General features: G+C 40.3%; 1 protein-coding gene and 1 long non-coding RNA gene across 3 annotated transcripts in view; one reads left to right on the top strand and one right to left on the bottom strand.

Moving 5' to 3' along the window:
* Positions 1 to 19,825, bottom strand: part of LOC128467440 (uncharacterized) — a 38,665-nt gene extending 18,840 nt beyond the window's left edge. Inside the window, exon 1 of the long non-coding RNA XR_008345726.1 lies at positions 19,760 to 19,825. This is a non-coding gene — a long non-coding RNA (uncharacterized LOC128467440). The remainder of the gene's footprint in view (positions 1 to 19,759) is intronic.
* Positions 19,826 to 19,977: 152 nt separating this feature from the next.
* Positions 19,978 to 24,352, top strand: part of RPGRIP1L (RPGRIP1 like) — a 33,931-nt gene continuing 29,556 nt past the window's right edge. The window contains exons 1-5 of one of the 2 annotated variants that reach the window (XM_053449140.1): positions 19,978 to 20,079; positions 21,077 to 21,164; positions 21,391 to 21,535; positions 23,137 to 23,435; positions 24,180 to 24,285. In XM_053449140.1, coding sequence (XP_053305115.1) covers positions 21,089 to 21,164; positions 21,391 to 21,535; positions 23,137 to 23,435; positions 24,180 to 24,285 — 626 coding nt within the window. In that variant the 5' untranslated portion in view covers positions 19,978 to 20,079; positions 21,077 to 21,088. The remainder of the gene's footprint in view (positions 20,080 to 21,076; positions 21,165 to 21,390; positions 21,536 to 23,136; positions 23,436 to 24,179; positions 24,286 to 24,352) is intronic. The other variant, XM_053449139.1, reaches the window with a different exon arrangement.

The raw sequence follows: 24,352 nt of genomic DNA, 5'->3' as shown, positions 1-24,352 counted from the left end.
ATCCAGTCAAACGACAATTTTTAATTGTGGGTCTGCTGAAATGGCAAGCTAACCAAACAAAATCAACTAATTACAGACACTTTGTAAAGCAGTTCTTAACGCTGCTGCTAGAACATGATGACATACAAGACAGCGAGTAACATGGGGTTCTTAATGGAATAATGCCCAGAGTATTATGTTCACAATTATGCCACTAATATAATATTTGCACAGCAATGGTAAACACTGTTATGCTACTGGAAATAACAAAGAACAAAACACATCTCATAGCAGGAGGCAGGGAACTGTCATGGATGCCATATCAATTGTCATCCACGTCAACCCCCTAGTAACTCGGGCCAGTCTGAAATCAATGAGCCTTTCATGTTATTGTTCCAGAAAAGGTACACATACAAGCTATGGCGGATCTGGTAATTTGAATAATGTATTCAATGTAAAGAATAAAGTCAAGATAAAATGTATTGCTGCTAAGTACATTAGCATATCTCAGAAAGGTTCAAAAGACTGCCATGCAAAATAATTGAATATACTGTTTTACTTTCAAGCTATAGAGTCTGTATAATGATTTGTTCGCTCTACAATATTATATATATATATTTTATTATTATTTGTTTGTTTGTTTTTAACTTTCAAAGCATATGCCCACAACTCTTTAAACATATCACTTCCAACAAGAGAATAATAAGAAAATCAACTCCGGGACAGGTGTAATCATCCAGCTTTAGATCTGCTCAGTATTATGCATACATAAAGACTTCTAATTGGGCTGTAATCCACAATTCAGCAACAAATGTATTCTTGATTAACTATAAAATGGAGCCCTGGCACTTTAAGGCTGGATACTCAAGATTGTAAACTACACTCACACTTCTGCATCATGTGTCTACCCTTATCCAGCAGCATTCCATGAGTAGAAGTAAAAGGTACATAGGAGGCACCATTGAGTACCGGGCCACCAGACATTCGCCCAGTGCTCCCTGATGATCGTGCCAACAGCAGGCTTCCTGGAGCTCTCCCTCTTCTGAGGAAGAGGCTTTGTTAGGAGACTGAGCTAACCAACGAGAGGCATGGTTTGTAATGCCTGGTACAATTGACAAGTACGGAGCTAGCTCGGAGACGCAAGTAAGCAATGCTTAACCTAGCGACTTCTCAGGTTTGCCAATGATCAGTCCAGGGCTGTTTACGGCATTCTACTGTTGGGCACACTAACACTACTATTATACCAACCACCTGGTCTGAAGTTGCAACTTTTAGGATAATTACATTTATTTATCGACACTGATCTACCCTGTACGTTTTATTTTTCAATCAGAATAACTGTCTCACTGGCACAAGGTCAGACTTATGAACAACAATGGGCCAACCAGCAGGAACATTATTTAACATAAGAATCTTCTTTCTCCCTGCCTTGTAAGTGCATAGCTATGGCACCCACACACAATGCCCTGCAAGATCATCAGGACTTGTGATCTGTATAACAAATCCATCATCCTTCCAAAATGCCATATATTAATTGCTAGTATATTATTAAAGGTGCTCTTTCATTTTGGACTAATTTATATAATTCTTGTGAAACACACTAAGGTAAATAACCAGCTGTATAGTCCAGGGTAGTGTGCAAAAAAACGCAGAGAAAATAAATCAAATCATTTTAGGTAGACACTAGTAAGTTAGTATACTTTACTAGTATAAATCAGTCAGCCAACACTTCTAGCAGAACATAAACCAGAAAAGCATCCTATAAAAGTCACAGGCAAAGTGTGAAAATTAGGCACCAGCTTCTTCGGGCAACAGTTTGTAGCAAAACCACAGAAACACAGCAGGGTGACCCAGACTGTTAGCAGGACTTGAAGATTACTTTAAGAGCTACTCCATAAGATAAATAATTACATACATACATTACAGAAAAACGTACTGTATTAATTTGAATTCCTTCCCAACACGTTTCTGTTTTAGCAATATTAGCATAATGAATGTAACAGGTAATATGTAAGGTGAGGTTGCCTTCCCTGTGAGTAGACAGCAAAGCATGGAGCCAGAAGGCACACAGTGTCGGTGTATTTTGCTGGGGTCATCTGTGTTGAAAACAACCATAGAAAAAACCCTACAGTGAGACATTAGCGTACAACCTTTAGTGTAAAATCCAGTTTGGATTTCAATTACAAAACCTAAACACATAGGGATGTGATGTACAAATAAAGCACTTGGGAAACAGTCTTCCTTAGTAGCTTATTTCCTCACCTAGTACCTTAGGTTGGCCAACCAAGAAGAAACCACATTGTGGATTACAGTCCTAAATATTTACAGGGGTGGTAAGTTCGGTGTTCTGAAAACAATGTACCAGTAGGTTGTAAACCTCATGTTGGCAATCCTATCCTTTTAATTTTTGTATTTCTCCAGGATTTAGCGGAATACCTAGGTCAATGCATGGCTAAATGGCTAAACATGTCCAAGGCTGTCTACATGTCCCCTGCTTGCCCTAACCCACATCTATTTGTTGCGTTTTGAGATGAGATGGAAGTGTCCCCCAGATACAGGGGGTTCTCATGAGCCTCAAATGGCTCCAAAGATGGAAGAGGAAGAGGATTAAAGTTGGCTTCCCTTCCTTTCTGACAACCCCAGCCAAGCAAGCCAGGCTTACTGGTTATTCTAATAACAGAAAATGTAGCCAAAATACTGTTTTAATTAATACTTCCATTATACAAACAGGGCTGGCAATTCCCCTGAGGCTAAATGCATGATGCAGAGAGAATGTCTTTCTTCCTTGTACCTAATATACTAGACAGATATATACCAGAAACAGGCAGGACCAGATTTTCAAAGATATAGGTCATATCGGTAAAAAAGCCATTCTGGGACAAACTTCTAAATGTGCAATATCGATAATGGAAAACAATGGATTGTTTCTACTGAGTTTCCTGCATTAAGCAATAGAATTCCCACGTTGTATATCTATGTCTAAATTGTTGTAGTTCTCTCTGTGAAACTTAAAAGATGCCATATGACCAGATATTTTTAAAAAAAGTCAAAGGGATACATTTTAAAATGTATCTGAAATTATACATTTCATGTCTGTTCTCAGTCTCGAAACATTTCAAATTCTTACACTTTCCTTTACAGACGAGCACAGCATACTGTATGTGTGTGTATATTGTAGTGTCAAAGTCAGTGTATAGTGATAGAGTCGGTGTGTGTAAATGTATAATGCCTATTGTATTGTAGTACCAGATTCAGTGTGTGTGTGTGTACAGTGTGTATTTTATATATGTATATTGTGTGTCTGGGCCTGTCCTGATGTGTTTGGGGGGCAGAGCCTGTCCTGGTGTGTGTGTGGGTGTTGGTGTGGAAGAGCCTGTCCTGGTGTGTGTGTGTATGTTTATGTTTGGGTGTCAGTGTGGCAGAGCCTGTCCTGGTGTGTGTTTGTGTGTCGGTGTGGAAGAGCCTGTCCTGGTGTGTGTTTGGGTGTCTGTGTGGCAGAGCCTGTCCTGGTGTGTGTGTGTTTGGGTGTCAGTGTGGCAGAGCCTGTCCTGATGTGTTTGGGTGTCTGTGTGGCAGAGCCTGTCCTGATGTGTTTGGGTGTCTGTGCAGCAGAGCCTGTTCTGATGTGTTTGGGTGTCTGTGTGGCAGAGCCTGTCCTGATGTGTTTGGGTGTCTGTGTGGCAGAGCCTGTCCTGATGTGTGTGTTTGGGTGTCGGTGAGGCAGAGCCTGTCCTGGTGTGTGTGTTTGGGTGTCGGTGTGGCAGAGCCTTTCCTGGTGTGTGTGTTTGGTGTGGCAGAGCCTGTCCTGATGTGTTTGGGTGTCTGTGTGGCAGAGCCTGTCCTGATGTGTTTGGATGTCTGTGTGGCAGAGCCTGTCCTGATGTGTTTGGGTGTCTGTGCAGCAGAGCCTGTTCTGATGTGTTTGGGTGTCTGTGTGGCAGAGCCTGTCCTGATGTGTTTGGGTGTCTGTGTGGCAGAGCCTGTCCTGATGTGTGTGTTTGGGTGTCGGTGAGGCAGAGCCTGTCCTGGTGTGTGTGTTTGGGTGTCGGTGTGGCAGAGCCTTTCCTGGTGTGTGTGTTTGGTGTGGCAGAGCCTGTCCTGATGTGTTTGGGTGTCTGTGTGGCAGAGCCTGTCCTGATGTGTTTGGGTGTCTGTGTGGCAGAGCCTGTCCTGATGTGTTTGGGTGTCTGTGTGGCAGAGCCTGTCCTGATGTGTTTGGGTGTCTGTGTGACAGAGCCTGTCCTGATGTGTTTGGGTGTCTGTGTGGCAGAGCTTGTCCTGATGTGTGTGTTTGGGTGTCGGTGTGGCAGAGCCTGTCCTGGTGTGTGTGTTTGGGTGTCGGTGTGGCAGAGCCTTTCCTCGTGTGTGTGTTTGGTGTGGCAGAGCTTGTCCTGATGTGCTTGGGTGTCTGTGTGGCAGAGCCTGTCCTGGTGTGTGTGTTTGGGGGTCGTTGTGGCAGATCCTGTCCTGGTGTGTGTGTGTGTTTGGGGGTCGTTGTGGCAGAGCCTGTCCTGATGTGTGTGTTTGGGGGTCGTTGTGGCAGATCCTGTCCTGGTGTGTGTGTGTGTGTGTGTTTGGGGGTCGTTGTGGCAGATCCTGTCCTGGTGTGTGTGTTTTAGGGGTCGTTGTGGCAGATCCTGTCCTGGTGTGTGTGTGTGTTTTAGGGGTTGGTGTGGCAGATCATGTCCTGGTGTGTATTTGGTTGTCTGTTTCCTGGCACTTTACTTACTGCAGGAATAAATAGAACTATTTAATTTTCACTTATCCAGAGAGAAAAATGTCCTCTTGAATTTGAAGCCACTTCAGAGGACAAAACTTTGGTTTTGTGTTATTTTTTTTAAAATAGGATTAGCGGTATTAAATTGTGGCTTCAGGCATCCCGTGTATGATGACTTTTTTAGTGTACTGATTACTCCCAGTCCCATCACATAAGACAGGGCTCGACAAATCCCAGGCGCCAGGTCGCCATGGCGACTCAGAATTTCGTCCTGGCGCCTAGGAGTTTGTCAGCCTCTTACGTCCACAAAAAAATGCCCTCGCGTCACCACGCGGGGGCGCTGCAGCTGCTGTCTGCCCAGAAGTCTGGGCAGACAAAACAGCCACTCAGAGCCCGCCCCCAAGCCTGAGATCACTCCCACGGAGTGATCCGGTAGGCTGAAACCGCAATTGCAGGAAAACCTGCAATAGCGTTTTCAGCTGCCACAGGCAGCTTCAGGAAAGGGGGTTGAGTGTTGATTCGGTCCCCACACAAGTGTGGGGACCTGACACAACATCCCCCTGCTGCCTGATCGCTCCATGAGAGCGACAGGGCAGCGTTAACCCCTTCAATGCCGCGATCGCGGCATTTAGGGGTTAATTCCCGTTTTGTACGGGGCTCTGCTGCTGGTGGTCTGCCTGGAAGCCCAGGCAGGCCAGCAACAGCAAAAACGAGCCCCCCCCCCCACAAGCCCTTTGATGACTCCTGTAGGCATGGAAGCCTACAGCAGTCATCAGAGAGACTCCCCCCTGCAGTGGCTGGTCTATAGACCAGCAGTCACGTCCCAGCTGCCAGAGGCAGCTTCAGGGACAGGGGGAGAGGGTTCTTTGGTCTTCACACTCATGTCAACACCCCTCTGCTGCCTGATCGCTCCATGAGAGCGATAGTGCAGCGTTAACCCCTTCAATTCCACAATTGTGTATAACACATTCGTGGCATTGCAGGGGTTAACATTTGTTCCCACAAGCTTGTGGGGACTAAATATCAGTCAATGCTGTGCTCCAATGGAACATCAGTATTGAAAGTGTTACATACATATATACACACACATATATATATATATATATATATATATATATATATATATATATTTATCAAAAAAAATAATAATAAAAAAAAAAACAGCACTGACTTGAAAGTCCAGGGTGCTTCCAGGTCAAACGCTGTGAGTTTAGTAAGTGGGCTGATGATGATCAGATCGCTCCTAACCAACTGTTTAAAAAAAAAAATCCTGGCTCCTAACTTTTTTAGCTGGCGCCTAGATTCACAACAAATTTGTCGAGCCCTGACATAAGATTCTATCTTGTATTAACTGCAGAGCACCGATGTCATCTTTATCCAGTACACATCGATGCCGATGACTTATTTACATAAAATGGCCACCAAAATCCTCAGCACCAGGCCCGTGATGCTCTTAGTTCGGCCCTGCCTCCAGTGTGCATCAGCCATCTTAAATACGGCTTGTACCCACAGTGTGTTCCAGCCTTGTGCAGTTTTATTTGGCTAAATTTGTTTTAAATGGTTTGTGGACTGACTTTGTTTTACTGTTAGAGTAGTTTAGTATTGATAGAATGACATATAAAAGTTAGTCAAAACTAAATTTCCACTGCTTTTTTCATTATCGCCAAATTAACCCTGTATTAATATGCATTATAAAGCTCAAAGGTCATATTTTCTCTCAGTGAAATATGAGTGCGGCCCATGCACGCATACATTTCTGATGAAGTGGCCCATACCTGCTGGATGTCTTTATCATTGATCACAGAGATTATATTTTTTCTTTGGATAAAACACAGCTTCTACTTTACGGGATTACAAATTTATTTGTATATATGATTATTAAGACTAAATGCAGAAGAATACTCTACACATTCTAGAGTCTAAAGGTAGCCTTAGATACATTTTAGTGTGCCAATGTTTCAATGTTAAGATCCAGAACTGACTTTATCGCAAACACAAATCATCTCTGGTACCCATACAACAATATCTATTTTGGGTCCAATTTGAATAGAAATTGCAAGTGGGAAGGGACATTGTTTTTTGAACATCTAATAAAGACATCTTACATTATTGTGCACAAGGTTTTTCTGCAGCTTACTCAAAAAGTGCTTTTATTATTATTTTTTATTTTTGCTGTTCAGCAGATACATTCACACCCCTGTGATTAGAAAGGGGGTTTCAGTGTGTCCCTGGATATTATTTCATTATTATTATTAACTTCCACCATAACCATTCAGAGACAAATGATCTCAAAGAACAAAATGATTGCCTTGAAAATGCAGAACATACTCTGCCTTCAGCTTTTGTTTCAATGACTGAAATCAGTCCAAGGGCCAAGTGAGGGTAAAGAGGTGAAGCCGTGCTCCAATTTATCTCTACTTTATTCGCTGCCGAGAACCAATCTATCTTGCTGCGCATACAAGGCTTTCTGAGAATGGCTGCAGGGCGTTATTTATTCCTGCAAAGTGACTTTTGACACGGGGACAAAATAGGAGAAGCCGTCTTAAAATGAGTGGCCGGGGGCCAAATGTTTGTGAGTTTGTTTAAATGCTGGGTGCTAGATGAAACGTGTTGCCTTGGTAACTTGGCTGTCAATCACCCAGCTAAACAGATTTGCCCCCGATCAGGAAATTTCCAATATGCTTGAGATAAATCACAGAGTTGGTGCCGCACTTTAATTCGTGAAACAATATAAATATAGTGTTATCTGTAATGCAAAGATGAAAATCCTTCATCCAAAAATCTATTATTAGCAGAGAGAAAATACAAGTGAATTGTTATATCAGAAAGCAAGATTAACAGGGATTTCTTGCACCGAGTCTGTTTTTCTTTTTTTCCATTTTTGTCTTGAAACAATGCAGAAGACTATTTAACATATTTTTGACTTACTGTCTCGCTGTACACAACCGTCTTACACATGAGTTTAACTTGTAATCAGTAAGAACGATGATTAATTATAAAAATTAATAAAATAACTTCAACACCTCTTGAGATGATGAGGAACCCTTTATAAAAACCCAAAACATTACTAGGAACCAACAGATAAAGGTCTATGATACAGCCAACATTAATGGCCTGATCAATGACCCCTGGATTCATTTGTGTGGGCAGAGTCAACAAGCTGGGGACAATTATCTTTATCTATGTTACCTACGTAAGAAGATGGGATAAAATGGTGGCATACTAGAAAAAAAAAAACATCTTTCGGGATAGTTGTCCACAAACCAAAGAACATAAAGCCATCTCTCGACTGGGCAACATCGAAAATGTATTCTACCGGGGCCATTCTGATTCAGTTGCAAAACCTGTCAAACTTTTAGAGCTCTCTGGTATGGCAGCCTCTTAGACTGTTGTATGAGGTAAAGGAGCATAGTGTAATAGACTGTCTCATACAGTCAAAAGTCTCTGATAATATTAACTATAGGTTGATTTCCTTCTGTACAATGCTTAGAAACCATGTACATAATAAATGTCTTTCCCATAATCCAAACTGCCAAGCAGGAAACCAAACTGTTTACCGTATTGTAACAATACACTATACAAGCTTATACACATAAATGTCTATATACTGCACAGAAATATAAAACACAATTGTAGACCTATGACCCGAGTTGAGCTTCATAGGGATTAATGTGGGAAAAATCTAATATATTACCAATGATGTCTGCATTCATATACCGAATAAGCCCTTGCGGTCCAGAAGGATAAAAGATCACATTGCCAGAGACCCCTATTGAATATCATTGAAATGAAACAACCTATAACCATGGGTTTGCTTTATGGGGTTTCAGCTCTTGCAGAAAGATCAGAACGTTATTAGGAAATCGTATAAAATGACAATAAAAAATACATAAAAGAAAATTATAAGAACAGGCTGTGTTTTCGCCAATAAAACTTCATATCAGCCTGGGGAATATTCTTTGTCTTGAACAGAATGTGATCAATAAAATATTAATTTCAAAATACCCCAGCCCCTAAACCTATTTATCTGTTATTATATCACACTAACGGTATATGGAGGGCTGCGAGCAGACCACAGTCTATTACTAGTATTATTGAAAATATTATATATATATATATATATATTTTATTTATTTTTTTATCTAACCTCTTTAATTTTACAAGGATGTTTAGAAGGAATGCTTGTCTGCCCCAAAAAGGAAATAAATATAAGATAATTTTAAAATTATATGCAGAATAAAACCGATTGAGCTTAATACTTTTTACCAATATGTTACTGACACTTTAGATATTAACAGTATAAAGCAACACCGCCAAGACAAAAGCAAATAGCTTACATTAATCTAAGTACATTAAAAGGATGTGAGTTCAGCTAATGGGCAATTATCCATTATGTCTAAGCTAATTTCACCAGCCTGCAACACTTCTTTTCCTGAATTGGTCTCTATCACTAATGTCTTGTTTAAAAAAGTTAAGTTAAAAGTAGTAAGTGTACCAATTCAAGCTTTAAATATAATATTAACCCCAAGGCTGTATTCTGAAATGACCCAAAACTGCTTCAATATATACGTTCATACAGTGTTATATTGTACAATCTGTAAGTAAATAAAAAATGTTGGTCTGTGTGTATTTTAATAGAAAAAAATAAATAAGTAAATTAGTTGTGGTCCAAAAAGGATTATTATGATCGCTTCAACACCCGCTGCCTTTTTTCAAGATCTCATTCACCTGAAAGATAGTTAGATCTATTTCCTAAAGAGAGAATTTGCAGGAGAGTTGTGTTGCACCATGGCTGCGTTATAACATCATGAAGATCCAACCCAAGAACTTCTGCTGCAAGAAAAGCTTGGCCGGCCCTGTGTAGAGTATAGTTAAATCAGTGAAAATTCTCCAAAGTCTTCTCATCCATTGAACTATACAGGACCAGCACAACCTTCTGGGTGGAGAAACCAAAAAAAAATAAATAAATAAAAAGGCAAGCGGTGGTAAAACGAAGATGATAATCTTTCTTGGACCACCTTCTACAACTATGTTGGTATTCTCTGAGTTTAGCAGATGGTTATTTTGGGTACTTGGATTTTCACTGAAAATTGATAAAAAGTGTGATCTTATTGATTACATTTTTAAAGATACACAGGTGCCTTGTATTCCTTCAACATATATCTCAACATTCTTGAATCTTGAACACTTTGAAACATATAGATAATAATATACTACAGGCAAACACCAACTTTTTTTGGTTTTAAGAAACAAAACAAAAACCTACATCATTCAGAAACATTTCAATCTTTTCCCAAAGGTAAATGGTACTGGGTAGACTAGAACAAACACGCATTTGGACGGGGGAACGATACAGCACAGTAACCTATCAGATATTTATTGATTTATACAGCGCCATCATATTCTGCAGTGCCGTACAATGGGGTCATTTGATACAAAGTTTCATGTCTTTCTTGCTGGGGTAAAATTATAACAAGAATAATATATCTGAAATATGTTTAGATAAAATGAATCACTGCATTGTAAATTTCCACACATGATATATTATTGGGATTACTGCCAACAAACTGATTTTTTTTTTTCTTGGCTTAGTGGCTACCAAAAAAAATGAAACCTAAAATGATGCGTACGTTAGTAAATGTTCAAAATCAGTTATCAGACTATAACGTAATAACAGAAATATATTTGACCTGTGTAGTACTATATCCTATTGCCAAGCTTATCCAAAATCTTATTCACATCATACTTCTCTGCCCCCATCCCCTCCACAAACAAACACTTTCTCGCCGTTCCCACACCATCATGCATATTCGCAAACTACTTAACAAGTACGACTGAGGTTATTCATGTGTAAGATCACTTAACAGAGTATGTTTGGTTAAACCTTTCAGACCCAGGAGGGCAAGTGAAACATTGTTAATTCTTCTGTGCTACTGTGGTCCTGGAACAGTTAAAGTCCCATCCAGTGAACACACATGGAAATGGTAAAACGTCAAGACCTATCAACTGTGAAACATTTTCCAAAACATTGTGGTATTAAGACTCTAGAAAGATTCAGCTCTCTGCTTAAACGTCTCAAAGTTTAACTTTATAATCCATTAGATTTAACATTCAGCTGGAAGCTGTAACCACCAAATGCAGAAATATGGCTTGAAATAACACATTTTATGGTCTGTAAATTTAAACTATTAGCAGTACTTCATAAACTACCTTGTTATATTGTACTATGTAATTGGAATGCATTATACCCCAACTATATGGATGGACCATACCAATATTTAAATCAAATTATTTTTTGCCTTGCATGGTTATTTTAAACCCATATTCACCTGAATGGCTGACTACGCTTTATAGGTCTTCCTGAAAGAATAAAGTGGAAAACGTAAACGTGGTACAAAGTTTGAAAAGTGTTGTTATCACCATAGCAATAATAGCGGTGACCCAAGAATAGCAGAAACGTTCCAGCTGGTTTCTTTGATGACAACACTTCTCTAGCTTTGCACCATAGTAACTTCTTATACATAACCTCCAAAGGCAACTATATGTTGTTAAGGTTAGGATTCTAGTTCAGGCATCCAAGAACTCTGTCAAACTTCAACACTAATGTAACCAGTTATCTGGTAAGTAGGACAAAGCACATAATGATCACCCCTTAGCCCCACCTTAATTGTCACAGAATGTGTAACTTGTCACGAACCTCTACACCTTGGGTGTTTGTAAGCACTGTGGTTAGTGGCAGTCATCTGCTAATTATTACACCAAATAAGCTCCATTAACAGGCCTTTGGCTGTGAGAAGGGCATGTTACCGAGGCCTTAAACGCCCCTTAGTATGGGAATGAATACATTAGCTTGTGCCCTTTGCTCAATAAAACAAACCTCCTGACGGAAGAAAACATTAATGAGATATAGCATTGGCTGTGAATCTTACAAACCAAACGCAGGTTTATAAGGACACCTAGAGGTGTTTCAAAAACTACAGGCACAAGTAGCTAGTTTATGAAGCCGTGTGTGGGCCTTATAGCCAAACACTCACTCAACGTGTATATAGAACCTTGATGTCATCACAAGCGTGTATTTGCCAATGTGTTTGGCAGGACATGATGAGGGAGTTGAGTTGGGTAAGAAAGCCCAGATAGGACAAAGATTTTTTTACAATTAAAGTAAATCCTCACGTAACTATGAGGGTTGTGACACGGGCCAGCAGGTTCTTCGGCACAACTTCACTAGATAAGCCAAAAAAGTAATTAAACTTTAGTTTTAGTCATTAAACAATGTTTTTAAACTTATGAGATGCCTAAATACAACTCTGTAGGACTAAAGACAGAGGGATTCAAACATTTGCAGGAACAGTTAAATAACAACAGGGGAGAGCTGGCAATTGCTCCATGGGCTGCTCTCATGTGAACATTCTAGGCTACTACTTACTAGACTTGTGCGTTCGGATTTGTATGAATTAAAATTTTAACAAAATCTGCTAATTTTGTCAATTTCTGCAAGTTTCCGAAAACGAGGGTGGCCAACAAACAAAAACTCACCTACACTCTCATTCAGGTTTTCTCACTCTCTCACGTTCTCTCTGAATGTCTACCTACCTTCTCTGCTGACCGCTTCCATGTACCTGTCTTCTTGCCGCGCAACACCATTTCTTCTCTTGCATCTTTTTCTTCTTCTGCCTTCTTTTCTTCATCCGCTTCTCTGTAGACATGGCCTCCCAGTGAATTTCCACAAAAGGGCGGAGCCTCAGGGCTCACGCTCTCTCCCTCAATTGATGGAACTGGGGAGAGGCCGTCTCCGTGAGGCCAAAATAACACAGATAGATACGCGGAGAAAGAGAGGTGCAGAAACTCTTCCCTTTTTCAACCTGTCTTTATTATTCTGGCCACCTCAATTTGAGGGAGGGTGCACAAGGCTCTTTGGCGTAGAAGGTAGGGAGAGAAAGAGACGTGAATGAGACTGCGTGAGAACGTGCATGAGAGTGTGAGAACGTGCATGAGAGTGTGAGAGAACGTGAATGAGAGTGTGAGAACGTGAAAGAGTGTGAGAGAACGTGAAAGTGTGAAAAAGCACCAGAAATTTGGTTTCTGAATGTAACATTTTCTTCAACTGTCCGAACCGAAAGGGCAAGAAAATAAGTTTGTCGTCTAAAAACGAATGGACCACAAAAGGTTGGATAATGGCTGCCCCTCTTGTGTACACCAGCAACCTGATATTTGTTCTCTTTTAATTACATGCTTCCATTGTTATTAGGTCAAGTAGACCGGGTTTGGTGCTGTCAAACCTCAAACCTTAATGGAAAAAACCAGAGTGCTACTAGGGATGAATGTATTTCCCCCCATATATACCCCTTGGTTCATGTGGTGAGGACCTTGCATGCAGACGGGCATTACTCAAACTTTTGTCATATACTTATCACCAGATGAAGGACTGTAAAGGGTATCCTGTAATTTCCCTTTCATAAAACACATCCGACATTTCCCTACAACAGATCTTCCACCTTTAACAAACACTATTTTATAGTTCTATAGAGTAAATAAACATATGAGGTTATATACACTTAACTTGTATATGACCTGGCCACATACCTTTACTACGTTTTCTAAGAATCCGCATGGTTATTACCACTTGCTTAGTTATCTCTTCCCTATTATTGGGGCAAGGAAAATGGAGAGAATGTCTGTACAGGAAACTGATCAGCTAAAGCTGGTTCTGCCACAGGCTGCCAACAATCTCAACTTCAATGAGGTGTTTTGGAGAAAACAATGGCATCTATTGAAAAATGAAGACATAAATTACAGCTACTTTTAATAAATAAATGGCAGAACATCATTACAAAAGCTAAGAGACTGGTCTTATTTTAATCTCAACAACAGGCCTTACTTTTACTAAAAAGCCGATAAACTTATTCTTTGTTAATTTTTTTGTTGGTTGGTGCAGAATCGCAAACATTTATTTAGAGTCTTGCTGTTATTTACTGGTCTGGCCTTAAGCCCCATTGCGTTCTTCACTTACTGGCAAACTAATAGCTAAAACAAGTCCATGCTAAAGTTCCCACAGACCACACATTTTAAAAAGGAAATCATATTACACGTAGATCCTAATCGCATGCTTCTTCCAGAACAATACAGCGCAGCAGCCATGTTTACACAATCTCTGCCAAAACAATCCACCATTTTGGGTTCTCCTCTAACAATTCAAAACCACAAAAATCATGGTTGTATTTCAGAGCCGGGTAGTTTAAAGTAATTGTTATGACAACAGTATTTCATCTACGTCTTTTGTTCTTTTTCCTGAGAGGGTCAAGGATTAGACCTAAACTGAAAGGAAGGAAAAAACTGCATCATGTAACAGATCAAGCTTGTATGTTCTCCATTACTACAAATGTGGGACTCTGAATTCAAGATGAACATTAAAGATGTGGCTTTGCTTTCTCAATAGAATCAATAATTTTATTTTTTTGCCTATTGCCTCGGTTCCTCTTTAAATCACCGACACTCCAATCCACCAGAGTGATAGGACCTGAATAATTCATTGCAGCGGCTACAAATGTCATTACTTCAAGTTAAGCTTTATCCGAGATTCTGTTAGTAGACCCTGAATACGTTTGGGTGTCACAAGCACATTTGATCTCACTCCTTGTATGTCACGACGTTCAGGCAGACATAAGACTGACAAGAGATAGAGGAGTGTGCCAGACGTCTGGACAGATCAGGAACAGATGCTTATTACTGCTCTCCATCCTTCTTGCCTTTGACAGCTACGCTGATGCCCAATGTTCTGACAGCATCTTCAGCGGCTTGAAGTTATTTTGCTTGGAAGCAGAAACTAGAGAGGCTTGTTCCTCCCCCGAAGCTCTATTTATTTACCACTTCCTTTTCTCAACTTAAATAACGCAAAACAAATAAAGATGTGTCATGAGAAAATAAAAACTGCAGACCAAGTCGAACACCTCTTCCTTGTTTTGTGAGTGTGTCAAAAGAATTCATTTTCTTTACATTTACAACTCAAAAGTATCAATCAGATTATGCAACCAAACAACTTGTGCAGAAGAGTGGGTCTGTGAATAAAGGAGACTTAATAAAAACATACAAATTATGGAAGTAGATTTATTGTACTTGCACCTGCCATGCCGGTTTCAGTTAAACCCTGAAGACTTCTGTTAACTCCTCCATGGCAAAAGCAGCAGGGAAACACAGAATCTGAAGCCAGATAAGAACCGGCTCATGTAGTCTACACATTATTCCTGCTGTAAACACTCAGACCTTAATTAGTCCTTGGTCTTGTCTTAGATGTATATCAAGTGTTACTACCAGGACACACCTCAAGGGGGCAGTATGACGTTTGCTGCATTGTTACACAAGAAACTATTCTCCGATTTTTAAAAAGGAACGGATTCACATGAGGCATGGACTCCACTAGGCCTCCGAAGGTGTGCTGTAGTATCTGGCACCAAGATGTTAACAGCAGATCCTTTAAGTCCTGTAAGTTGCAAGGTGGAACCTCCATGGATGCATCCCGGTGCCATGTATTTTCCAGGTAGGCAACACACCTGCACCCAGCCATCAACTTGATGTAAAAGAAAACATGGTTCATCAGACCAGGCCACCTTCTTCCATTGCTCCGTGGTCCAGTTCTTATGCTCACATGCCCATTGTAGGCACTTTTGGCAGTGGACAGGGATCAGCATGGACACCCTGACTGGTCTGCGGCCACATGCGTATCAAACTGCGATGCACTGTGTTCTAACACCTTTCTATGAGAATCAGCATTAACCTATTCAGCAATTTGAGCTACAGTAGCTCGTCTGTTGCGTTTTACCACACGGGCCAGCTTTCACCACCCTGCGTCCATCAATGAGCCTTGGCCGCCTATGACCCTGTCGTCGGTTCACCAATTTTCCTTCCTTGGACCACTTTTCATAGGTACTGACCACTGTAGACCGGGAACACCCCACAAGAGCTGCAGTTTTGGAGATGCTCTGACCCAGTCATCTATCACAATTTGGCCCTCGTCAAAGTCGTTCAGATCCTTACACTGCCCATTTTCCCTGCTTCTAACACCTCAACTTTGAGGACAAAATGTTCACTTGCTGCCTAATATATCCCACCTACTGACAGGTGCCTTGATAACAAGATTATCAGTGTTATTCACTTCACCAGGCAGTGGTCATAATGTTATGGCTGATCGGTGTATACATTTGTAGAAGCAGTCAATAGCATAAGGTTTCTCTTGGCATTAACTCTGCATTATGCAGCTCTGCTCCTTGCACCAGCATTGCCCCTTTATAATGCACAATAATGAATGCATAACTAACGCGCTACAATTAGGTTTTTAACCTTATACCAACATTCCTGCAAACCACTGTTTAATAAATAACCCTCTTTGTTTATGTTGTTTGGTATTAAACAGGATTCTCTGTAACTGTAAAATACAACATTTCTTGTGTGTAACCTTTGATCGGCTTCATATTAGCACATGGGTATTTAGTATTCCCTAAAAAAAGTGAGACATGATTAAGTAATTATTTCGGAGAAGGGTTTGGGCATTTAGTACTATCGATGTCTCTTATTGTACATTTGGTTAAAAAATGTTACAATTGCTAGGTGGGATAGAATCTTTTAAAACTATATACGAAATACTGATTTAAAATTTATTCTGAATTTCATGTTTTATAAACAGAATTGGAAAAAAGTAGACTTTATGTTATCAATGTACTGTCTCTAAAATGAGTTCCCTACACTGTAGGACAGATATCACATTACATACATGTACATATGCAGTTACATTACATACATGTACATATAATCTTTCACATGATCTATGGAATAAAAATTCCTTGAATTGAGGATAAGCTCCTCTTGCAGGACTTCAGGAAGCTTGGATATGTTTTAAAAGTTATTGACTCGTCATTCACAATATAGCCCTGCGATAACTTAATCCTTTGTTATCTACCCTGTGCGGCTTTATTCTCTGTCCAAAAGCCAGGGAAATGTCATATCCTTGCTAACGCTATAACGTACAACCATTTTAAATTGCTGCGTGTAGTGTTGTGACAGCCGGTCAGTGAATTTGCCTTGGGTGCCTTTTTTTTTTCCTCTTTCTCATTCAGCGGTTAAGTCATTTACCTGTAACCAGAGGGTAAATCGGATGGCACCTTATTGTGCCTTTGAACGGGTCAGATGACTTGTCTGCCCTTAAGGTGACAGCATCCCAGATACAATAATGAAGTCTATGACCCATGTCAAAGCCATATAACATCCACACGGCATTAACAACTCAATCCGTATCTATTAAATTGTATATAACAAGATTTTGAAAACCATTTTCACCAACACATCATCGTTCAGTACTGCAGTGACTCATGTTGTATATCCATTATTATGTGACCAATGTCCTGTTGATTTATGTTTATCTGGCTATTAATGTGTATGTATTTTAAAGAAAATTAACAGTTCTGAATATATAGGACATGTAGAATATTTTATTAAAAATACCTTTGAAATTGCTTATGTTTTTTGTTTTTTTAATTAAAACATTTTAGTCATGAATGGAACCATCTATGGAGGTTATTATAAAGCACAACATATTATAAGCCATAGCTACTTGCTGCTTGGATATGTCCAACTCTGGATACATTTGTTTAAATTTAATACAAAGTCAAGAAACCAATCATTCTTGCTCACACTGTGTATTTTATCCCAAGATATTTGCCCAATTTTTCCTTGGTTTACAGACCACAATGCCTCATACCACAAGATGAGACATAGAAAAAAAAAAATAAAAAAAAACATGTATTGCTTGTACGGCATCCTTGGTTTATCAAGCTGTGGCCATCGGTTCACATTTCAGTGAGGGTCGACTCAGTTCAAAGGATACTAGTCTGATGGTTAACCCTTCCAATTCAGCACAAGAAGGATTAACAAGGGAGAAAAATAAAGATTTGTGAGGTCATCCACAGTACAGCTTGATACTGGAATGTTATTGACAGCAAACCAAGGCGAAATCACACAGAGCCCAGATCAATAACTTGTTTCAAAGTTACGGTCTCCTGCACACGTGAAGTATATATCCTTAGCACTACAAATAATAATTATAATGGGAGCAGGAGATAAATGGTAGCCTCTAGGTAACCGCTCTGATTAGATGAGGGTAGAGGTGACGGGAAAAAAACATACTTCACAAATGCATTATAGCAGCAATTTTATTAGTGTTTATTTATGGCTGTTATTGCGACAAGGAAAGCAGAAAGAGATGTGTCAGTCAAGGGGAAACAACGTCTGTGCGGAAGAAACACTATACGGTCAAAAGTATTGGGACACCTGGCCGTAACACCAACAGCATACCAAGACATTTTGGACAATGCCATGCTTCCATCTTTGTAGGAACAGTTTGGGGAAGGCCCTTTTCTATTCCAGCATGACTGCGCCCCAGTGCACTGAGCAAGGTCCATAAAGACAGGGTTGGATGAGTTTTTGTGTGGAAGAACTTGGCTGCAAAGAACCCTGACCTCAACTCCATCAACACCTTTGAGATGAACTGAAATGGAGATTGCGAGCCAGGCCTTCTCGTCCAACATCAGTTCCGGACCTCACAAATGCTCTACTGGATGAATGGGCAAAAATTCCCACAGAAACTCTCCAAAGTCTTGTGGAAAGCCTTCCCAGAAGAGTGGAAGCTGTTATAGCTGCAAAGGAAAACCAACTACATACTGTATTAATGTCTATGTATTGATGTCTATGGATGATCTCTACAGTCTCCGTGTTGCTAGCTGTGGGTGTTACCCGCACCTAGCGGCTTTAAAGGAACAGAAACAGTTACCCGGCCCAGTTGCAAACCCTGCGACCATGATTGTTACACTCCCCGTGTCTAAGCATTACTTTAGTCAACCACATTCACAACGTTCTAAATAGCCTGGCCCCAAGATTCTTCAGGTGTCCACCCTTTAATAATCCATGGAAATATTTTATCGTAACAACTGGCTAATAATGATTATCCTTACCAAAACATAATTCCCGTCAGCAGCTGATGATATTCTCTATTAAGCAGACATCCCAACCTGAAAGTTTTTTATTTCAGGGAGGTCACTTCCCCGGCCACTGCCCGCCGCCACCAAGCTTGCATTATGGTCTTCCAACCCTGTGCCCTGGTCAGCCACTGTGGTAGACGGGCTCTGGAGACACCAGACTCCAAGTGACAAAGCGTGCATCCTGATTTGTCGCTCTTGTGCTAACTAACCTTTCCTGCCTACCGAGAAAACTGATAGTTCTCTGTTTGCGCTAACCTATCAGTACGTACCAGAGAAGAAGACCCGGGCACAGGCACCGGAAGCTACCGGAGGACATGAGCACAGTTTTTGTTTTTTTGAGAGCAAGCGCGAGTAAGAATTTAACCCCTTAATGACAATATGTGCTCAAAATGCATTGTTTTCAATGGGTTTAGGGACCGCCCATTGTCCTTAAGGGGTTAATAGTCATAACTGAACTCTATATCACGCTTGCTCTCAAAAACAATCGATTTCCGGGATGTCTCTTAGGGTTTGCGGGCGTCAGGGAGCCGCTATGAAAATGTGTGAGAGTACTGGGAGAGTTGGGATGTCTGATTAAGTCACCTGTATTCAAGTGGGGTTCTCAGACAAAATTAAATTGGGATAGAATGTGGAGACTTTTCCAGACAAAATTACCCAGAAAATGTTTTTTTTTTAATCACAAATGAGCAAAAACCACGCCACCAGTAATGGAGTCATATTTTCACCTTTTTCATGGCACAACTTAAAATATAAACCCTTTCCTGCTGTTTTTATAGACATTACTATGAATTCTAGGGCTGTAGAACACTGAGATACCATCATACTGAGAAAGCATTCTGGGCTCCTGGAAATGAGGGACATTAGGGAAGGAAAAATGGGTATAGGGATTAAGGTCTAAAAGAGGGACAATTGAGAGATATATCTTCTACCAACGCCATTTGTACATTTTACTGTGAATGCAGTCTGTACACTTCTTATAATTATAATAACAACAAAAATTAATTTCTTAATAAAACGCGCCAATACAGCTATCAGATACCTTAGCTTTCCTTCTCACACCGTGTGCACTACGTTTCATACTGAATGTCCCTTTTCGACTTCCGTCTATCGCTAGGAATTATGGGTCTTGTAGTAAAAATGTGGACATTCTGTACGGACGTTTGAGCGTCTAAAACTACAACTCCCAAAAAACGAATCGTTCACCCCAATCAACTACATTTCCCTATAGGCATAGCGGCACTGCGGCTAACGGGCAGGAAGTGAGGGCGCTAGCAACCGTTGCTGGGCACCGGAGAGGGCGACGCGTTACCGATCTAGAAGGCCTGAAGATGTTCCCATAAGAATCCATTGGAACGTAAGGTCTGGTTGCAACACCCGTTATATTCTATGTGCATATCATATGGTTTACTAGTGTTCTGGAATGTAGTGTTCGCTTGTTAGACTGATGTAGTTTTGGCTACATGTATGTACAGTATAAGTAAATACATGTATGGAGATTGCAATATCTGGGATACCAGCTACTCGGGCTTTGCACCCACATGTCTTCACACAGTTTATTAAAGAGCAGTTATTTACATAAAATGTACGTTTTTTTTCTTCGAAAGCACGATTTTTATAAATGGATCCTCCAGGAATAGATGCCAGCAGACCACAATTTGTAAGGATAGTCATGCTTGCAGAGTATCATCTGTAAAATGGTAGCCAAGAGCGAAATGTGGCATGACGTTGGCTTGGCCTTGACTTTCATGGCTAGAATATGGTGTTCCAATATGAACACATCAATGATGATCATCAAGGACTTTAACTGTCTGCCCTGATGATTTTAGCATCATTAGATTCATTTATTGAAACGAGCAATAGCTTGTCCTTCCCATAAATCGTATGTCAGATCCTCTGGAATATCTCCCAGTAGTTCAGCTGGAGACTTTGTATACTTTCTTGGTAAAATGTACTTCTTTTTCTGTAAACAGTTATACTTTTTAAGTAATACTGCAATTGTAGCAACAACAAAAAAGAAAAAACAAACAATGTTTTTTTCTCTCTCTGGCCTGTGAACATAGACAAGTTTACATTATATCTTTATAATTCCAGTTTACACATCACACATAAGGTGGAAACACCCGAAATCCTTCTAATGCTCCTGTTTATGAGCAAGTTCTTTGCAGTACACAAACCATTTTGAAATTAAAACACAATATAAATCTATAACACCTCCACTTTTCTCTTCTGAATTTCTAGTTTTGGCTGCATTAACAGTGGGGAGCAGTTTCCGTTATTACCGTTATAATAACACTTTCTTCTGTTTTCTGTGAACCTGTGTATTGATCTGCGGGACTTCATCCTCTTTTTATTATAGATCACTATCACAATGGCTCTTCCGGCTGATGAGACGGCTGCAGATCTACCCGTAAAGGACAATGGACCGAGTCTCACTGGAATACAAGGTAAGCAGTCATTTGGGTACTACTTTTTTTACGTTGTATATAACAAATGTGTACGTCCCCTACCTCCCGTTTTTTTGCAGAACACCTTGGATTGCGAGGTTTGGATATAAATGAGTTGACAATGGTTATTTATAAGTGTCTTTAAATAATAGTGAAGGTATTATCTGTTCTAGATAAATCCTAGGTTTTCTACCGGTCAGAGATATTGTTTTCTCTTCGTTTATAGAGTCCCCCTCTGCGCAAAGTGTGAAGGCGCGTCAGGCAGTGTCCCGGATTAGTCGCCAAGAGCTTGAGGATAGATATTTACGTATACATGATGAAAACCTCTTGCTTAAACAGCATGCTCGAAAACAAGAGGACAAAATCAAGAGGTAGGTGCCGTGACATTGTGACATTTGACTGTTATATATATATATAGTTTTCTTATATATCTGAATTACAGGGAACAGTACAGCATCCGCACCTATGTCCCTCAAACCATCGCTGCTAATAAATACCATAGTGGTAAATTCATATGGCCTCTTTGCTAAATTTTCATATGCTCCTGTTTTACGCGGATTATGTGTCACTGCTGGTTCACTGTCATCGCATTTCTTCTTAACCTTGGAATCTCTGTGTTGGGAATTAAAGTTTGATATTGTCTCTCCAGGTTTAAGGACCAATGGAAAATCACTAATCTGACTTGTAGCAGACAAAAAACCCATAGATTTTAAGTGGGATTGTGGTTTTGGCAGCATCATTTAGCCTGAATCAGAACATGGCATGAGACTGAGTTGCGCGTGTGACTAGGTTTTGAAGTTCTAGTACAGTTGTAAGTGCCACATGAACTAAAATTATCAAGAAAGCCATGAGCTGATCATCCAGTGGCTGCTTGGCGGACGCCCAGCCAACTGTTTCTTCTTCTCACCAGTTTCGTTGGTTGATCTTAACGTGTATACAAATTATAGCCACAACCGTTTTGGTGACAAATAAGCTTTGCCTTCGAGCTTGAAGAACACGCAAAACTCTGTTTCCCATTTCGTTATAATTTCAGTTTGCACAAAAGGTGGAAACACCCGAAATCCCTCTAATGCTCCTGTTTATGAGCCAGTTCTTTGCTGTCCACAAACCATTTCGAAATTAGAAGACGTTGCGTTTGTCTTCCTATCGTGCAATTTTGTACGTTAACACGCAGCTTGTCCTGTAGGGCCAGGCGTGCCGTAACAATGCAACTTTCAGTACATATGGACTAAATATGTGTCCTTTTTTTCTGTCTTTTACCACACTTAAATGATAAGCCTTAGGAAATTGTTATTTGTCAGTGCTATAAAGCAGATTGCTACCCAGTGGTTTCAATTATCTTCAAAGGACCATTTCACAGGCAGTAATAGTTCTATCAAAATCTGCAAAACATTATTTCACTGCGTACTGGAAGCTTCAACCCAATACTCCTTTTTGCTGACTTTCACATTCCTTTTCATCTTTTGTGTTAATTGGGGAGAAGGAGTGGTCTTGCGGTTACAAGCAGAGCACTTTTTTTTCTTTAACGTTCTAGCCACAAAATGTGAAATGCTTACCTACACTTGGAAGGCTAGAGCAAAACAAATAACCAGCACATTTAGAGCACATATGTTTGTGACCTTGTGGAAGTGTCAAGGTCATTGCCAATTACATACGGTAACAATGTTATGCTAACCGTGGCCGTACCGAACAGGACATTCAGTGGTGCCGCGGTAATATCATTTTAACTTGCATTGCTGTTTATGAATTTGTAACAAGTAGTTCTGGATACATCCCAGGTTCTAGATTTTGCACGTGGCTCGTAATATTTTGTACAACTTTATACAAATCTCAATGATTATATTCCATCTTGGCTTCTAAAAAATCGAAATGACTTCAGTCATCTGCATAACTTTGTCTGACACTGGGAATAATAATAGGTTATTGACTGATACATATTTTGTGTAACGCCGCCATACATGTCCTGTTTAAGGATGGCTACAAAGTTGATTCGGCTGGTGCAAGACAAGAAGAAAGCCGAGCAAAGTCCTGGAGTTCCAAGGAGATCGGGGAAGGATGTGGAGCTGGAAGAGATGATCGAGCAGTTGCAGGAGAATGTGCGAGACCTGGAGAAGCAGAAGGAAAGCTTGCAAAACCGACTAATAGCAACCAAGCAGCAGCTACAAGCCCAGGGCCACAGACACACCCCGTACGACTATGTGCAGGCTCGGATTAATTCTGGCCTGCGCAAAGCGACAGAAGGGGTCCTGGTGCAGGAGACTATTCGGAGAGGTATGCTTGTTGTCATCTACTGGCGCTGGATCATAGATCTCCTTCCTGGATTGCTGCCCAGTCAATCTTAACTACAGATGTCATTTTATTGCCAATTAATGGTTTCGTCCTGCGTAGAAGTTGATCCTTTAATCACTTTGTGTGTGAAACCAAACAGCGTTGAGTGTAATGTAGATTGATCCGTGGTCATAGTCCAAGGAAATAACTGGTGTTCCTCAGTCTTTCAGCCTACAGTCTCAACTGATCCTGTCTTATTCTAGAGCCATGTTTTTTTTTGTTCTTCCAAGGTGTACTTAATACATTTATGAAACCATCACCCAAGGAATCCTTCTTAATTTGTAAATTACTTTGGAAGATGTAGGCCTAGATGTTATAAGAGACATATTGTTGGTGTAGCAATAGACACTCTAAGTAACTGAATGGGGAAAACCGTTAAGGTGATACTAAATTCAGCTCTCACAAAATGTAGAATAACTGTCTTAATAGACACAATTAGAAATTTCTGTCTGTAAAGTGACTGAGCCCTTTCTTGGGACAAGGGTACACCAGACTCTGGAATATGGCCTATGTGGAGCATAATGGCAGAATAAGCATAAGTAAACACAAATGGATTAAAAGAAAACTAGTAGTCCTTTTGAGGAGAAATCACAATATCAGTCCTTTAATTGGGTTCAGATTTTGACACTGATATTGTATAGGCATGCAGTTATCTTAATTAAGCATCCTTTATGTTTCTTATTCCAGGAATGAGAATGCAGGATCCTGAGATGATGACCAAATCTACCCAAGCTGTTCTTCCACGTTATGGGCACAGTTTGCTTGAGGAAGCCAGGGCAGAGATAAGAAACTTGTATGTCTTAAAACTTTGATTATCTACATTGACATATAAAACGTGTCTGATCCATTGGATAACAAAT

Source organism: Spea bombifrons, chromosome 10 (genome assembly GCF_027358695.1).
Source record: "Spea bombifrons isolate aSpeBom1 chromosome 10, aSpeBom1.2.pri, whole genome shotgun sequence".
NCBI classification, from domain to species: domain Eukaryota; kingdom Metazoa; phylum Chordata; class Amphibia; order Anura; family Pelobatidae; genus Spea; species Spea bombifrons.
The sequence above is the reverse complement of the archived record's forward strand: the minus strand, read 5'-3'. Positions and strand labels throughout refer to the sequence as shown.